Here is a 17,192-nt window from a genome sequence, read left to right as displayed (position 1 = left end):
TTGACAGACTCCTTTGCACTTAAGTGTGAGCTAGCCTATGGGTCCATGTAATCCACTAGGGAGTGTGCCTTACAGGTCCCCCTCTGTGCTGATCACAGCAGATGAGTTGTTACAGCCCCAGGCTACAGAAGCTTAATTCTTTAGCTCCAGCAGTAGCAGCTCATGCTTCTAGGTCTGGAGAGCTCCAGTGTGTCACTCGAGATGGCAGCCATCCCACCCAAACTGAATGTGAAGGTTCCCTTTACTCCCCTGTGTGAGTTAGCCTGCATTGCAGGTCACAGCATGAGGGAGAAACCAGCACTGGCTGCTGCTCCCTATCCCACACAGGTGGGCAGGCTGAGGCGGAGTGGGTTGCATAGGTGCCAGAACTAGAGGTGCTGCCTCACCCCCTGGCTTGAAGCGGCTTCCATCATATACATGGTTTACTGTTTGGTTCAGTGGCTCTCAGCACCCTCACTATAAAAATTCTTCCAGCATCCCTGGTGGATGGATCCTTGGCTCTGCCGCCCAATGCACCACCCAGCATAAACTGAGCCAGACTACGGAGGGAAATAAGCTATTCCAGGGGAAGGGCTGGCACAGCTTGCTTCTCCCAGAGGTAAGGGGCAAGTGGAGACTAAACTGACTTTGGGTACGTCTATACTAGGAGCTAGGGATGTAATTCCTCTGCTCATGTCCACACATGCTAGCTCTCACCGAGCCAGTGCAAGTATAAACAGCAGTGTAGCTGCAGCAGCACAGGTAGTGGCAGCAGAGGCACGGCTGAGCTGTGTCAAGTACACACCCAGCAGTTTCAGGCAGGTTTGTACTTGGTATGGCTCAGCCATGCTTCCACTACCCATGCTACTGCGACTACACTTGTGCTATTTATACCTGTGCTAGCTTGCGGAGAGCCGGGCAATCATACCTCTCGGTGGGAGTGTAGACAGCCTGAGTCAATTCGGGCCTTGCTCTGCTTCCGGGGCAGCACAGCTCTGTGGTGCCACTTCCCAAAGGCACATTGCAAGGCGAAAAGGTGTCCATCAGCAAAAAGGCATGACGGGGAGGTTTCCTTAACCTGAGAGTCCCAAACTTCCCTGCACACACTAGAGAAATGGAAATGAATTAGCTGAACAATCGTGGCTTCCTTGTCATGCTGGCTTCAGTATATCTAGTGAGTCTGTCATCTTACAAACCCCCATTCTTTTTTATCATGTTTCGACTTTGGCTGCTCATCCAACATTTTTGCCTGGATTTTGCCTCTTCAAATATAACGAATCTGAAATGGGGCTATAATTAGCAAGTGAGTATCTGCAAAGAGACCTGGATCCATATTTCAAAGTCAACAGTGCCTTTGGATACTCTAGCCAAGATCTTCCACTAACCTGGCTATAACCCTTGCTCCAGCATGCTACAGTTCCTCCCAGGGAAAGGGAAGCTGACATAATGCTAACCACTTCCTCATATTGGTCTCTTAGCGGGGCTAACCATGGCCTTCAGCAGGACAAGGGCTTTCCTAGAACACCACAACTCAAAGCACTGCCATCGCCATGTGAGCTTCATCTTAGGCAGCATGAGCTTGCTTATCGCACTGTCCTGTAAATGCCAAGTGGGAGTTAAGGACTTTGTATGGCAACTATGAGTGCAATATCCAGGAGCCTGGCACATTAAAAAGGATAACACATTGCTGGTCTGCAAACAGCCCTGTCAAGGAATGGGCTTACGGATGGGTATGGTATAACTCAGTCTCATCTTCCAGCACTCACTGCCGACAGTCACTGTGGTGATCTTCCTGTTCTCATGACTCCCCCCTCCAAGGACGCACATAGTCCCTGCCTCCCAGCATAAAAGACTGTCTAATAAACTAGACGTCATTCATCACACCTACCCAGGCTCACTCCTCTGCAGACTCCTCACCTATTCCCAGGCTCTGAAGGGTTATCCTCCCTCCCTTGTGCAGGGCAAAACCTGCCAGGGCTGTCTTCCTGGAGGCCTGGCTCCAAACTCAGTCATCCTTCTCCCACTTGTGTCATGGTGTTTCCATACCACCTTCTTCCGTGGACTAGAGGTCCACCCTCTTCTCGGGGTTCCAGTCCAGACTCTGTAGCAAGCAGCTAAGCCTGCTCCCTCAGATGTCTTCCTGCCTTGGGCTTCCTTCAAGCTCTTTCCCTCAATCCCGCCCTGCAGTTACTGTACATCCATCTCTAGGCCTTTCTTGTGTTCCCCAACAACCATGGATGGACTGTGGAGCTGTTCCCTTCTCTCCCTGCTACCTTCTTCTCACTGGGCCTTCCTCCTGTATGTTCACCACCCAGCTGGGTTTCCATCTTCAGCTGGGCCAGTGGCAACCAGATGCACTAATTGTTCTCTGGCTCCAGTTAACTTTCATCAGCTGTGAGGAGGACATACCCATTACAAGACCATTAACTCCTCTCCCTCCACAGGTCAGAGATAATTCTATGGAAGATGTAGGGGGGGCAGGCATTGGGCGGGGGAATGGGAACAGTTTGAAGGAGGTCTTTTTTTTAAATCTGAGGAAGGGGCATTTGCTTATTTGAAGCAGCCTTGGTTTAGGAACAGCCTTTGCCAAGAGGTGCAATGTGTGTGGTGCACCAGGAGAGACATGGGCTCAGCCTGGTCACCTCTGGGGAAGTAGGAGGGAGGGAATGCCACAGCTAGTGCTGCCGGATCACTGAAGGGTGCAGAGCTTCTATCAGAGCTGCAGCCTCCGACAGTTCCCAGACCTCCATTTCACTCCCCCTTGGGCAGCCACCGCCTGCTCATTGGCCATCACATGCACAGGAGGGCTTTTGTCTCTGGGGAAGCAGCAGATGTGGTAGCGACAACTTAGAACCCGGGGAGGGGCAGGAAGAAGCCATGAGGGGATAGGGTGACCAGACAGCAAATGTGAAAAATCGGGATGGGGGTGGGGTAACAGGAACCTATATAAGAAAGACCCCAAAATCGGGACATCTGGTCACCCTATGATGGCACATGGACAAGCCAGAGGGGCCTGGACCCTCCCCTGCTGGCTGCCTAGCATCTAGTAGGGACAGGCTGTGAGCCAGACCAGCAGGAAGGGACAGGGCAAGGATGGAAGGGCAAAGGCAGCACACCTAGGACAGTCCCCACCCATCCCCACTGACTGTCACTGCTCCCCCAGCCCCAGAGACTCCCAACCCTGCTGAATCACAGTCTCCAGAGACTCCAACCTCACTGAATGTCAATGCACCTAAGACCCCTGAGAGATCCGAATCCCACTGCAACCCCACTCCTCAACCTCACTGAATTTTACTGCACTTGCCAGGCCCCCTATTCCCAAAGAATCCCCACAACCCCACTGTATCTCATTGCATCCCCTAGGCTCCTATTCCCTGAACTCCTAGGATGTATTTCATTTTAATAATTTGTATGAGGCCTGTTGCCTCATTTAAAAACAAGTAGAACTAGCTTAATGAGCTAAAAATTAAATGCAATATATGTATACAAGAAATTGTAAATTGTATGCAGAGTACATGAAAATTTACTTCAGCTTCCCTATCTTTTTCAGACCACTTCAAGTGCTGGTCATGGCCAAGAGTTCTCTTTAGAAATACCCATTCCTTGGCACCCGAAAGAGTAATCATAATAGTATCCTTGTGGATCAGTGTATTTTGGGAGGGTTGTATAGACAGTAATAGTTCTTGAGGTCACCAGATCTCGGTCCATGACGGCTTCATAGCTCGACTAGGATCATAAAGTGAATCTGAAGTCTGCTGGAAAGCCAGTTCACATCTCAGCCATTGGTGTGATAGGCTTCTGCTGACGTGTCGTGGTCAGGTGGAAAGCTACAGCATGCTAGTCCTGATGAAACTGCCATGTGGCTTTCAATCAAACTTAATTGGAGTGCCCAGCTATAATCCAGTCTGGAGCCATCAAAGGCATTGTTTCAGTGGCCAGCTCAGTCTGAGAGAAAGGGATACAGTTTCCTTGCCAATTGAAGGTGGCCAAATGCGCAGTATTGTGATCTTCCTCACAGCAGTGCCTTGTCAATCCCAGGTGAATCAAACACTAGGATCTTCCTCACAACACAAACTGGAATCTCACTGTAAGCCTAACAGTGCCAGCCAAAACTCCAGCAATGTGTGCTCCTATCCATAATATCCATCTGAGACTCCCAATGTGGGCTTCCTAACAGCTGTGCCTGTTGATGCCAGCTGGATTCCAGAGCAGTAAAACAATCAAACAAGCACTCAGAGGAGGCTAAGAAGCTGGAATGTAAAAACTGAACAAAATTTTCAGCAGGGAGTTTAAGAATTTGGCAGCCAAGATTTCGACTTCTCCCTTGCATCACAGCTAAAGTCCTGTGCTGGCATAAGCAGTGTCTGCAAACATTTAGATACTGAGCAGATTGTACCCTTTTTAAAATACATTTTGTTTTTCTTTTTGCTGCCAAGAATCTGGGCTTAAATTTAACGGCATGAAGACACTAAGTAATTGCCTTACTTTCTTGTAAAGATCCAGCCAGTTGTGATTGAGTGAACCAAGAGGGAGAAAAGGTGTGTGCCCACACACATGTACTGAGGAAATGTGGTGATAACTGGGCACGGTCACATAAGCTTAACCATTGAAGACTTGCTAGATACTCTTGTGCACCATGTTACAGAAACACCAAACTAGCAGTGGGAGAACAGGCTACAGCAGAAGGCAACAAGCAGGGTGCAGAAGAAGTAGGCAGAGCTGTAAAGCCATGTGCTGCAGTGAAGGACAGAGCAGAGGTTTAGTAGAAGGGTTCCAAGACCCAACACTGAATTCACTGAAGAATGAGGAGGATTCCCATCTTTTGGCTCTCTCACCAGAGCGGGGTGCTTCCTTAAAGGAGGCGCAATCAGCACTGACAAGACACCTGTCTTTTTGAAAGGGCATCCAGTGCTGTTTTACCTAGAAGCCCATCCCTGGGGGCTGTAGCTGTGTTCTCCCTCTTGTTCTTCCTGCTGCTAAACTTTGTGTAAATCCCCGTGCCTCCAGATGAAACTGTATCCTGAAGATTAATGGAAAGTCAGATGGCAGAACTGGCATGGAAAGCTTCAGGTCACCACTGAAACGGGTGGAGATTCCACCACTGCTTACATCTGCTATCCTGAAGGCACAGCATACAACAGGGTGTGTCATGAGATAGCCAAAATGTGTTTTGCCATGTGGAGAGAAAGTCTTTAAAGAGATGCTTTATTGCCTTTGCAGGTGTAACAGGGGAAACGTGTTTGAAAACCTGTATCAGTAACAGAAGGTACATGGTGAAATAAGAATGACAAATACACATTTTAAAGTAAAATATTCCAGTATCTGCTTGAATCTGAGTTCAGGGTTCTGGGTTACTTTTGCAAAAGATACTAGAGCATAGTATATAAAATATATAACAAGTAATGATGCTGTGCACTGTATATTGCACCTGTTTTGGAGGGTCAGAAAGTTCTTCACAAACATTAAGGATTTAAGGCTCACATCACCCGCAGGTGGTAGATGGTATTGTCCCTATTTTATAGATGGGGAAACTGAGGTAATGAGGTTTAGTGACTTGCCAAAAATCAGATAGCAGGTCAGTGGAAGAACTGGGAACAGATTCCAGGAATCCTGACTCCCACTCCCCTGTTCTAAATGTTAGTGCTTCTTCCCAGTTCACCTGCCCTGCTTTAGGTGAGGCCAACAAGGAAAAGCTGATTTAAGAAAGGTTCCCTACATGTGCTTTTAGTAACACTGTATGGTTAGTAAAACTGAAAGAATTACAATCACCTCAGTGCTGCCAACTCTCATGATTCTCTCACTAGTCTCATGACATTTGGTGTTTTTCTTAATGGCCCAGTTCCTGGAGTCAGGTGATTACATGAAAATCACAGCCCTCATTTAAAAAAGGTTCAGGGCTTCAGGATTGTTGAGACAAAGCTTGAAAACAAAAACTGGTAAGGCTCAAAAACCAGAAAGCACATAAAAAGAACATGATTTTTTAATCTCATGATTTTCAAGCCAATCTCATGATGGGGGGGGGCAGGTGGTAGGTGGAGAGACTGGCTTATGACCTCTTGAATGCTTGGGGGCTGGCCCGTACTGCTTTTCCATCACCATTTATGCTATTTATTTACCCTTTATATTTCACTCAGCTCATGAAGAAAAATTAAGTAGGTCTTCAGTTCCACTTCCTGCTTCTAGTGAGCTTCACTTCCTAGTTCTCAAACACTAGCCTAATCCTTTGGAATTGGGGTCTCTAGAAAGGAATATTTAAGTTTTTTTTGTTTTTGTTTAATATGGTTGACATGTTTTTCAAAAATCATGAAAACATTTCTGTGAACAGAGTATATAAAACCTTTTGTTTACAAAAAGGTAAGGCTAGGCCCTAAACTATTTGGCTGCCTCTCTTTAAAGAGAAATCTAGTCCGGCCCTTTTTCTCTTCAGAACAGCCTCAATCCACTCCCAGCTGCATAAAGGTTTCTTTACTTAGCCAAAAGCCTCTCTGTGACTTGGTCAAATCTGAAAACAGCTGCCTATTTCAGCCATGGGGCTAAAAGGAAAGCAATTTCTTATTTTAGGACTCTATGAGGTCTGGTGAATCTACTGTTTCTCTGTATTTCTTTAAAATTAATTAAAATCCAATATAAACTTAAAGGCAAAGGGCCTGATTTTGCACCCACTGAAGCGGACGGTAGTTTTGCTATCAACTCCCATGGAACCAAGTTCAGGTCCCAATAGTAAGAAAAGTATCTACTGACGGCTTTTTAAATTGTCTTGGTGATGTTACAAATTGATGTTGGGAGGTTAGTGTGCTTGTCAACAAGTTTCATATCTGGCATGTGTTTCCCCACAGTGGAATGGAATTGGAATAGCCCATTGGGCACTTTTTCCTCCTATCCTAGAGCTTGGTGAACCTGTTCATGAATCACACCCTTCCCATATTATCCGACATGTCCCAAATCAAATGTGATCTGAACCAATGCTAAGATTTTTGAAGCGTTTGAATAACTTTTCCCTTTCATATTCTTTTAAATGTCCAAACTCTGGCTGGGACCAAAAATCAGAAGAATTCCACTAAAAAGATGCTTCTTGGGCCATTTCTGGCTACAATCACCCACGGAAGTCCTGGAAATCTGATGAGGAAGCTCATTCTCAGATTTCCAGTCAGTTTTGCAGAATCAAAAGGTTCAAGTAGTTCTGAGCATCTGAATGTTTGAGCGTTTAACTGAATGTAGCCTGAACCTTAAACCTCTTCATATTCACTCACTACTAATCTTACCCTCATGATCCCTAAAAAGTCCATTGGAAAAGTCAGCAATTCTACATTTTAATGTCTACATTTACTGGGAGGGGGTGGTGGGAAAGATGTCCTACAACACTGTCTGCAAATAAAACGACAAGCATTGGAAGCCTAATTTTCTCAGCTATTACTTCTGCTCAGTCCTTGTACCAGTCATAACATGGCAGTGTTCCTTCAGTAATTATCAGTATCTACTAGTGATGCAGTAAGGGATGCAACTCCTACTGCATATACACTGAAACGGGAATACGGGATACTTCTACTGAGGGTTAGTAATAAACAGGAAGGACCAATATAGTCATAAAAGTTACTAAAATTGATACTTGTCTAATGTTGATTAGGGTTACCATACGTCCGGATTTTCCCGGACATGTCCGGCTTTTGGGGGCTCAAATCCTCGTCCGGGGGGAAATCCCCAAAAGCCGGGCATGTCCGGGGGAAAATCGGGAGGTCAGCCGGGCCGGCGGGGAGCCGGGAGCCGGGGGGTGCGCCGGGCCGCTGGGGGCCGGCAGTGCTGGGCGGGCCGGGGGTGGTCGGCCGGGGCCGGCACCCCAGGGCCCGAGCCGACCCAGGCTGGAAACGCCGGGGGGCCAGCCTGGGCCGCGCCTCCTCCCCCCACACCCCCCTTACCTGCTTCAGGCTTCCCGCGAATCAAATAAGGAATGAAGACTCTCATTTTAAGTGTTTCTCCTTTAATGATGACTTCCAAACCACTAGCCGTTCATCCTAATGGCTTTTCAAGGATCATTCCTTGAGCATCATCTCCTTAGCAGGGGAGGGGGCGGAGACTTTGGGGAGGGGGCGGGGTTGGGCGGGGCTGGGGGCAGGGCCGGGGGCCATGGAGTGTCCTCCATTTGGAGGCACAAAATATGGTAACCCTAATGTTGATACAGTCACAAATGGTATTCATGTCAGTAGCTATGAAACGCAAGGTGGATGTAACCATTTCTGATATTAACATGAATGTTACTAGGGTGACCAGATGTCCCAATTTTATAGGGACAGTCCCGATATTCAGGGCTTTTTCTTATATAGGGACGTATTACCTCCCACTCCCTGTCCCGATTTTTCACACTTGCTATCTGGTCACCCTAAACGTTACTCACATCTGTACTCAAGTAATAATGAGCTGATTAGTCAAAATATTGTTGTTGACCATTTATGTTGAGTTTTCTGAGTCAGATTTTGGAGGAAAAATATGGAACAAGAAATAAATGATTTCCTGTAAATTCCCTCCACATCTTTTCAGCTCTGAGTACCAGTGCAGAAATGGGATCCAAAAGAAGTTGCAGTATTATAAAAAAATGTAACAGATTGTTTTCCACATTGACCTGGAAAAGAGAGGAATATTTTGGGATTGCAGTAGAAAAACTGCCCCCTGATCTCTCAGACAAAGAAAATGAACAGCATATGAAAGATGAAAATAGGTAACTGAACAGAAAGTATTTTCTAAGAGCCTTGAAGCAGCAAGAACAGCATGGAAAGGAAAGGGTGAGTGTGTGTGTTTGGTAGCAGGAAGTGAATGGATTACAGCTCTTGAGTAGAGCTGAATTTTCATTGCACTGGATGTATTTTAAAACAACCTTGATAGCCAAGGCACCAGTCTGCAAAAATAATAAATAAATGCAAAAATGATAACAAGAGGCTAATTTTGAGGGTGGTGGGGAAGAACATTCAGATCTTTCCTTTGTACCCATTACTGCAGAGAGTCTGAAGTGTCTGTAGCCAGAATTTTTTTTCCTTTCTATTTTTGAGGTGAATTGGACAAACTCTTTCTGAGATATCAGGCATAGAAAAATTAGAACTACTTTTTTGGGGAAATTCTCGTAACACTTTTTGTTCACTTATAACTAGAGCAGAGGAATGTTTTCATTTCATTTTATTTGTTGTGGCAAATTTTTTTCTGAAAAATGCATATTTTGGCTGAACAAAACTGTTCATGACTTTGTTCCTGGCAGTGGAGTTGGGTCTCATGAGTGAGTGAAAGCAGGGGCCGAGAGTGAGGATTCCTGTATTCTATTCCTGGTCCTGGGAGCGGAGTGGGATTTATTGAATAAGAGAAGATAAAGGCTGATTCTTAGATACCAAAGCGAAAAGAGCCCATTTTGATAATCTAGTCTGACCTCCTGTATAACACAGGCCATGGAACTTCTCCAAAATAATTCCTAGAGCAGATCTTTTAAAAAAAACATCCAATCTTTATTTACAAGTTGTCAGCGATGGAGACTCCACCACAATCCTTGGTCAACAGTTCCAAACATTTGTTGCCGGGTGTGAATATTGCATCATGGTTTGTAGACTTTAGGATCTACTATGACTTCTTAAAAATCTATAGCTGAAGTGCCAATCTTTATGCCAGGTCCTGATCTGAAATTTTAAATGCTGCCCAGGCGCCTATGGGGATTACAAACCCACAGTTTTGCAGAGCTTATGAACATGTGAATCACTTCTGAAGGGTATATAAAGCATGAAAGTGTTCATGTGGCAAATTATGTGCTTTTAAAACGTTACAAATGCAGAGACAGATTCCATAAACCAATAACGCACAGCCAAATGTCAGAGGACCAATCTTAAAATACCTTTTAAAAAAGCCTAAGGAAATTCTTAAGAAAGACGTTTGTTAAACTTATATTACAGTTGCAAACATGCATTAACCACTTAAGGGGGGAGGACCTAAAGAATGTTGTAGTGTGAAAAGTTAAGGAAAACCACAAATAATGGAAATCTAGAAAAAACAAAGTTAAATAACTACAACGAAAACAAACCCAAGAAAGGATGGAATTGCAAAGTCTGGGTACTCAAACATCCTCAACTAAATCATGAGTCTCGTGCAGGCATAATATTCATTTTCAACACTGACAGCGTAAGCTGTGTTAGTCTAACCCCTGTTCTTTGTATCTTACTCAGTATACTAGTCAATGTGTCACCCACCATCTCTATGTGTATGCAAACTCTACTATCAGAGACTGTTCTCCTTAACAAGAGAGAACGCAAACATCTCACCTTTTACATATACACATGCTGAAAACCCATCCAGCCCCATCCCAATTTCCCAATCTTATTCCCTTCTGCCAGAAAGTGGGAATTTTACCATTTCAAACTTTTAATATAAACAGTGGATAGCTGTGGACATCTTAAACCGCATATACCCTCACAGGTTTGTTCTCTATATTCTGATAGACCTACTATGCTACAACTATGTAGATGAACACATATAAATAGGCATCATTCCTGGGTGAAATGCCAAGGCATAAGGGATTTCAGACACTGACTAGCTGTAAATCTGTGGTGCTTATGACCGATACGAATCTACCTTTACTTGGAAGAGGAGTTGGGATGTGGGAACAGAAGAGTCCCAGGTTGTTTGCGTTACTTCAGTTCTGTATTTCCATGTTTCCCCTACTTCTAAAAAAATATTAACCTTAACTCTGAATGTCCTTTTCTAATAGATGCATTTAGTATTATTTGTTACAATCTAGGACATTAAGGTTTCTTTCCCTTAAGTAAAGCTGGTTGGAAACTTTACATCCACATTTTTTTTAATGAAAAGTGAGAAAAATATATTGACAAAAATGGTTGTGAAGAGTTTCATGTTTTTCAACCAACTCTACCTTCAAAGCTCAAATATAGAATCACTACCAACTCCTTAATGGAGTTTTATTTGGCCTGGAAATTCAATACAGAGATAAATCAGAGCTCTTCTCTCACTCCAGTGTCTACCAGTGTTCTTGCTGATTGAACAGCCACCTCCATCTCCCTTAATTCTATACTAAGCCAGTGTTATTTCCCTTTCCGTTACCCATCACTCATTATGGATCGGATTATGCAGATAAGTTACAGCCCTGAATAGGGGGCATCACAGAGTCTCACTAGCCCAGGGCATGCCACCCATTAGGAAGTACACCCCACCCCGCAGTCAGCCAATTCCACTATTCAGTGCAAGGCTCTGGTCCCACCTCCATTGTCTCTTTTTCAAAGGCATATGTAGGCACTAATCTTAGACTCTGGCTGTGGTTGACCCCTATGCATGGGGCAGAGAAAGCTCCTTGCACCCTCATCCAGTATGCACCCACAAAGGTGCTGGTCACAGTCTGGCTATCTGGCTTTGAATTCCCCTCCAGCCCATACAGCCATGTGTCATATCTGCTGTCACACATCTCTCATAAGATATCTAATTTTTCTGCTGTTCCACACAGCCCTGCTCTCGTACCTGTCACCTATCTGATGCTTTGTACACAAGGATTCCTTTCCATCTTTTGTTTCTCTGCACCAACCGGTTCTGTCATGCCAACAGTGAACCCAGTGCTGTAATGTGGGAGAGGAGACAGGAAGGGGAGCAAGATGAATGGGAGGGAGAGGGGAGGAACTGATGCTCAGGTGCAGTGAAGGGCTGTGAGCCTGGTCTAGTTCAGTAATCAATGTCGTGGTTTTCCTGCTGTGATTCCAGCACTTGGGTCAGGAATCATACTGTGCTAAGAAGGTTTTAGTTTTGGATCAAGGGTCTTTAAATATCTAGGGCCAGATTCTCAGCTGGTATAAGTCAATGTAACTCCGCTCAAGTCAATGGAGCTACATCAATTTATATCAGATCAGAATTTAGCCTCTAATTTCCCCTCTGTTTATTTCTGTTTCCAGGAAGCTTATCTATCTCTTCTCCTCACTCACTTTTTTCTGTCTTTCACTGAAATTTTAAGAAGTTATCTTTGTTTCTATTACTATTTTTCTGGGGCAGGAAGGAATGTTGCCATGATCCAACATGGAATTACAAGCAGGAGTTTCCTTCCAGGAAAGAAAACAACCACTAATACAATTGCTACACACCCCTATAGTCTGAAGACAAGCACTTGCACACAAATGCAAGTATGTAGTAAACAGGTAGTCTCACACACAGCATGTAGATGCACATACATATACAAGCACACCATGCATAGCTAGGCACATATACAAACAGCTTGCAAACACACACACACCACACATACAGTATGCAGTTTGGGTGATGTCACTGAACTGGTACATCCATTGCTCTGCCTGAATCTCCCCGTTTTTAAGTGGACTGCAAGCACGGTGTTGTAGCAATGTAATGAACAGAGGAGCATGGACAAATGGTTGGACTTTGCCTCCCATAGTTGTCGAAGGACCACGTCTTCCACGTTAGAAGACAGACTTTAAAACAACAGTGCATGTGAGCCCTTGCTTCGTTCCACCCTCCTTCCAGCCTTTGTTTGCTGGATGTGTCCTCCCTGCATGAGAGGCTGAAAATCCCTCATTTTCACATCTTCCCGAGTTTCCCTGAAAACAGAATTCCTCTCAAGTTAGCCTGACCTGTTCCATTGTACTTTAAAGATTCCCTCCACTTCCCCAATTTTCATGCCTAAAAATCTGTTCCTTTCCACTTCAAGGCATCCCCAACTGGCACTCTCCCTCAGCTGCTTGACCTTCAATGCTATTAGCAGTGCCTGGTACCATGCATCCCCAGGTGGACATCATATCCAGAGACAGGCTGCTATTTAGTAAGGGAGCTTGGATCCTCCTCCTCGAGTTTTCGAGGATCACTTGGTGCTGTCCTGGCCTAGGACTAGTGGAGTGGTCTAATGAAACCACAAACCTGTCTTTGTGATGGGTAGCACAAAAGAGACTGAGGGGCTAATAAAAGGAAGGCTATTCCACAATAGGAAGGAGAGGGGGTTATCTCCTCTCACTCCACTCATAGCATGTTCACCTCCAGGTAGACGAAGGGAAGGAAAGAGACACCTAAATGCCTGGATGCCTCAGATGTCAGAGAAAGGACTTATCTCTGTGAGCAAGATACACTGGTTTAATTTCAGGTGCTAAAACTTGTTCTCAAGTGACTTAAGCAAAACTGAAATAAGCCACTCAAACTGAAATAAGAGTGTCCACACAGAGGTTTGCACTGATTTAAGGAAACTAGTTTTAATTTCCACATTAGGTTAAACCAGTGCAACTTTCTTGTTTAGATAAACCCCTAAAGACAGAGCATGAAAAGCTCCCTGGCTGCTGCCAGCAGAAGGTTACTAAGAAGTGAAAGTTGATAGGAGATACCTGGTAACAGCACATCTTTAATTCCAATATTGCTCTAATGTTGCACAAGTCAAAAGCGACTGGACAGGTTACTCTGAAACTCTTCCACCCAAAAAACTTCTCTCACCTGAAATGAAGCTTGAGAAATCCCATCCCATAAAAATTTCACTGCAGATAATAGAAAGGGTTGAAAACAGGTGTTTGAACAGAAGAGTTCCCACAGCCTTAGCTGTAGAGTGGCGGCCATAACCAGTAAGCCACCACTCGCCCCTCTGGCAGTAAAATCACTGCATGGTGCATGGTATAGTCATGAACAAACAGTGTGTTAGAAATAGGAGGCTCCGCTAGGGCATATGTTTGTCTGTAATTCTGTTGACAGAGCATTTCAGCTTTCTAATCAAGAAAGTGCCTCAGCACCCAGTCTTCCTTAGGGGATTGGCCTTCATGGAATTCCCAGGAGAAACCTGCTAACACAGATGATGAAAAAAATAGGCTCTTTTCTAGGCAATCATTCAGTCTGGTTTCCCCTTGCCCCCCCAAGCAGTGTTTTGGGGCTATAGCCTCCACTTTGGCCCCTGAAGAGGCAGCATAAGTCTCTTTCCCTCTCCCCAGGTCTTGATAATGCACCTCCCCAGCAACACGCTGGTTTGGGCTTCTTTCCTCCATATGATTTTCTGGCTTTTTTGTAGCTTTTTGGTCCCCCCCCCCCCATAAGCACCAGCACTTTGAAACCCAGCAGAAGAGAGGGACACTGGTATAGCCCATTCAGGGCACAGCCCACTAGGAATGTGCATTTCACCAGGCAGACAGCAGAAAATCAGTGTAGGGCTGGAGCTGTCTTCACTGCCAGGACTTAGGGCAGTTAAATCCAGCAGGAAACAAGTGCCCATGAACAGCCCAATCCTGCTTCAACTGAAGTCATCAGCAAAACTCACCTTGACTCCCTCAGGAGCAGGAGCAGGCCCTAAAAGAAAGGAGGGCTGAGTCTCAGGATCTTCCTTCTCCAAGGCAGATTACGCCCTTTTGAAGCCCATAAAAGCAGCTAAGGGGGTTAAACCTCTCTGTGTCCCAGTCACTTATTGGACAATTGAGAATATTTTTGGCATATGGCAGGACAGAGCTTACAAACTGTATGTTTGTTTACCTTTAGCTCCTTACTTGTGCCCTCTAAAACACACCTTTCTTATCTGCCTCTTTCTAGCACAGCCACCCTTCAAATTAGGAGCCTACCAACAGGCACTATAAGAAAACCTAAGTATAATTTCATCACAGACAGCAGTTTGAAAACCACTCCACCAAAAGCAGAGACTGAAACAAGACTCAATGGCTCTGAATCAGACCCTGGGCAACCAAAGAACTGGGGCTCTCCAAAGAAATACACAGCAGCTCTGCTTACAAGGGGTGTGCCAACTTATAGTATCTTCCCAATGGGACCAACCGCAGCACACAGCCAGAAACACAACAGATGGATGGCCCAGCCCAGGCTATTTGTAAGCAGAAGTCTCCATTTCAATAAATGCTGAAACCTGCTCCCAAGCTGCTGGCCTGGAATGGCCCAATGCAAATCAAAATGCAACATCTTTTTAGCACTTAGCCAGAGCTAGCAAAGACCTAACCCAGCCCCCTGCAGGAGCAAGACAATAGTTCCCCCTCGCCCCGGGGAAGTCAGATCAGGTACTAGGCTGGTAAGCACAACTACTTCGCTTGACAGCAGCCCCAGCGACCAGACGCCGGCCCTAGTTGCATTCCCGGCTGTATCTCCTGCACCGCGTGAATGCGGGGCGCACCGGCGGACACCCGGAGCCTTTTCCTTCCAGGCTTTGGTGGCGTGGCTCGCTGCCCCTGCGAACCCGCTAAGAGGGAGCTCCCCCCCCCCCCGTTTCTCTCCTAGCAGCTCCCCTCCGACCCCGGTTTGGTCCCTCCTGCTGCCGCTCGGTCCCAAAGCTGGCAACGAAACAGAGACTCCCTGCGAAACTCAGCCTGAGCGCCGCGGCCAGTGGGAAGTCCCAACCCTCCCCTTCGCATCCCGAACCGCTCCTCTCTACACCGCATCGCCCCCAAACTGTGCCCTCGCCCCCCCCCGAGACGCCTTTCCTTCCACGGCTTCGTTTCACCTCCCGCAGCCGCAGCCCTCCTCAAACTACGCCCCCCACACATTTCAGTCGATAGCCATCAGGAGCGAGCCAATGGCACCGTCGGCTTCTTTCCCCTTGTTGTCTTCACCCCACGACTAAAAGTTAACAGAAAACGGGGGCAGGAAACAAGTCGGAGGGGCTTGGTGCCTGGGGGTGAGAGGGACTCTGTGCGGCAAGGGGGGGGGGGGAATAAGTTACTTCACTCACCCAGCGTGGCGAGCCATAGCAACAGCTGGAGAGGGCTGGCCAGAGGCGGGAGACAATCCATGACTGCTGGATCCTGGGTGCGTCTCCCAGCGCGGAGCTCTCTCTCCGGCTCTGCAGGAGCTCTGATGGGAAGGCTTGGACTCTTGCTGGCTTATAGAAGAATACCCACCTCCTGCTCAAGAAGGTTCTCCTGGGTCCTAAAACCCGCCCTATTCCCCTCACCCCAGTACGTTCAGCTGCTGCGCGGAGCAGCGAATCCAAGAAGCAGAACTCACATCAGTTATTAACGCATCGCATCCGTGAATACATTTTGTAAACATCTGCATTCAGTTGGAAGAGCTGAATTCAGCATCTTATTAGGTGTTTTCCCTCTCCTAATCGGTCTCATCCTGCAGCTGCCTTGATGGAACTGCTCCATTCACCTCACAACAGTTTGTGGGCCAAATTCAGGTGATATGTAAGGTGATTGTAAAATAGATTCCCCTAGGCCTGAGTCTCCTCTGGCTGACACTGGTATGCGAGGGGAATCAGATCTCCTTACACTAATTTAGATTTCCTTACACTCAGCTAGACTTTCTTAGATCCACTTACACCCATTTACATCTAACTTGGGTTACATCTGGAACAGGAGGTGTGGGTTACAGTAGCGGGTATGTGCTTTAGCTTCCACCTTCTGATACCCTCCGTGTAGTTGCTTTACTTATTAACTTCTTGTTTCCCTCTGGCTCCTCAGGCATGAGTTACATCAATTTACACTCCCTTAGATTCACTTACATTCAGAGGACCAAATGCAGAGGGATGAAATCATAGAAGCGTAGAGCTGGAAGGGACCTCAAGAGATCCTCTAGTCCAGCCCCTTGCACTGAGGGATGACCAAGTAAACCAAAACCATCCCCAACAGGTGCTTGTCTAACCTGTTCTTAAAAACCTCCCATGACATGGACATGTATGTGTAAGAGGCAGATGAGTTACACAGTGGTAAGTGGATCTGAGTCTAAACTAACGTTAAGGGAGTCTAAGCTAAACACCATACATGTTGAAGGGGGTGGAGGAAGGCAGAGTTTACATCAGTTTAGACTCCCTCTAAACCAGGAGCGTCAAACTCCTTCAGTGGAGAGCCCTGAATTCCATCTTTAAATTATGATCCATGGAGTGGGTTCAAATATCAGAGGGGTAGCTGTGTTAGTCTGGATCTGTAAAAAGTGACAGAGAGTCCTGTGGCACCTTATAGACTAACAGATGTATTGGAGCATAAGCTTTCGTGGGTGAATACCCACTTCGTCATAGAATCATAGAATCATAGAATATCAGAGTTGGAAGGGACCTCAAGAGGTCATCTAGTCCAACCCCCTGCTCAAAGCAGGACCAATTCCCAGCTAAATCATCCCAGCCAGGGCTTTGTCAAGCCGGGCCTTAAAAACCTCCAAGGAAGGAGACTCCACCACCTCCCTAGGTAACGCATTCCAGTGTTTCACCACCCTCCTAGTGAAATAGTTTTTCCTGATATCCAACCTGGACCTCCCCCACCACAACTTGAGACCATTGCTCC

The 17,192-nt window shown here is 46.1% G+C and overlaps 1 protein-coding gene across 27 annotated transcripts in view; it reads right to left on the bottom strand.

The window, feature by feature from the left end:
* LTK (leukocyte receptor tyrosine kinase) overlaps positions 1 to 17,192 on the bottom strand; it is a 208,870-nt gene that overhangs the window by 130,239 nt on the left and 61,439 nt on the right. For 3 of the 27 annotated variants that reach the window (XM_042849529.2, XM_065593129.1, XM_065593131.1), the window contains exon 1: positions 15,644 to 15,803. The exons of 21 other annotated variants lie outside the window; for them this stretch is intronic. In XM_042849529.2, coding sequence (XP_042705463.1) covers positions 15,644 to 15,704 — 61 coding nt within the window. In that variant the 5' untranslated portion in view covers positions 15,705 to 15,803. Of the gene's footprint in view, positions 1 to 14,236; positions 15,154 to 15,643; positions 15,804 to 17,192 lie in introns of those variants that run through there. 3 more of the 27 variants (XM_042849533.2, XM_042849539.2, XM_042849536.2) reach the window with 3 other exon arrangements.

This window comes from Chrysemys picta, chromosome 4 (genome assembly GCF_011386835.1).
Source record: "Chrysemys picta bellii isolate R12L10 chromosome 4, ASM1138683v2, whole genome shotgun sequence".
In the NCBI taxonomy this organism is placed as follows: domain Eukaryota; kingdom Metazoa; phylum Chordata; order Testudines; family Emydidae; genus Chrysemys; species Chrysemys picta.
This window is presented reverse-complemented; position numbering and strand designations above follow the sequence as displayed.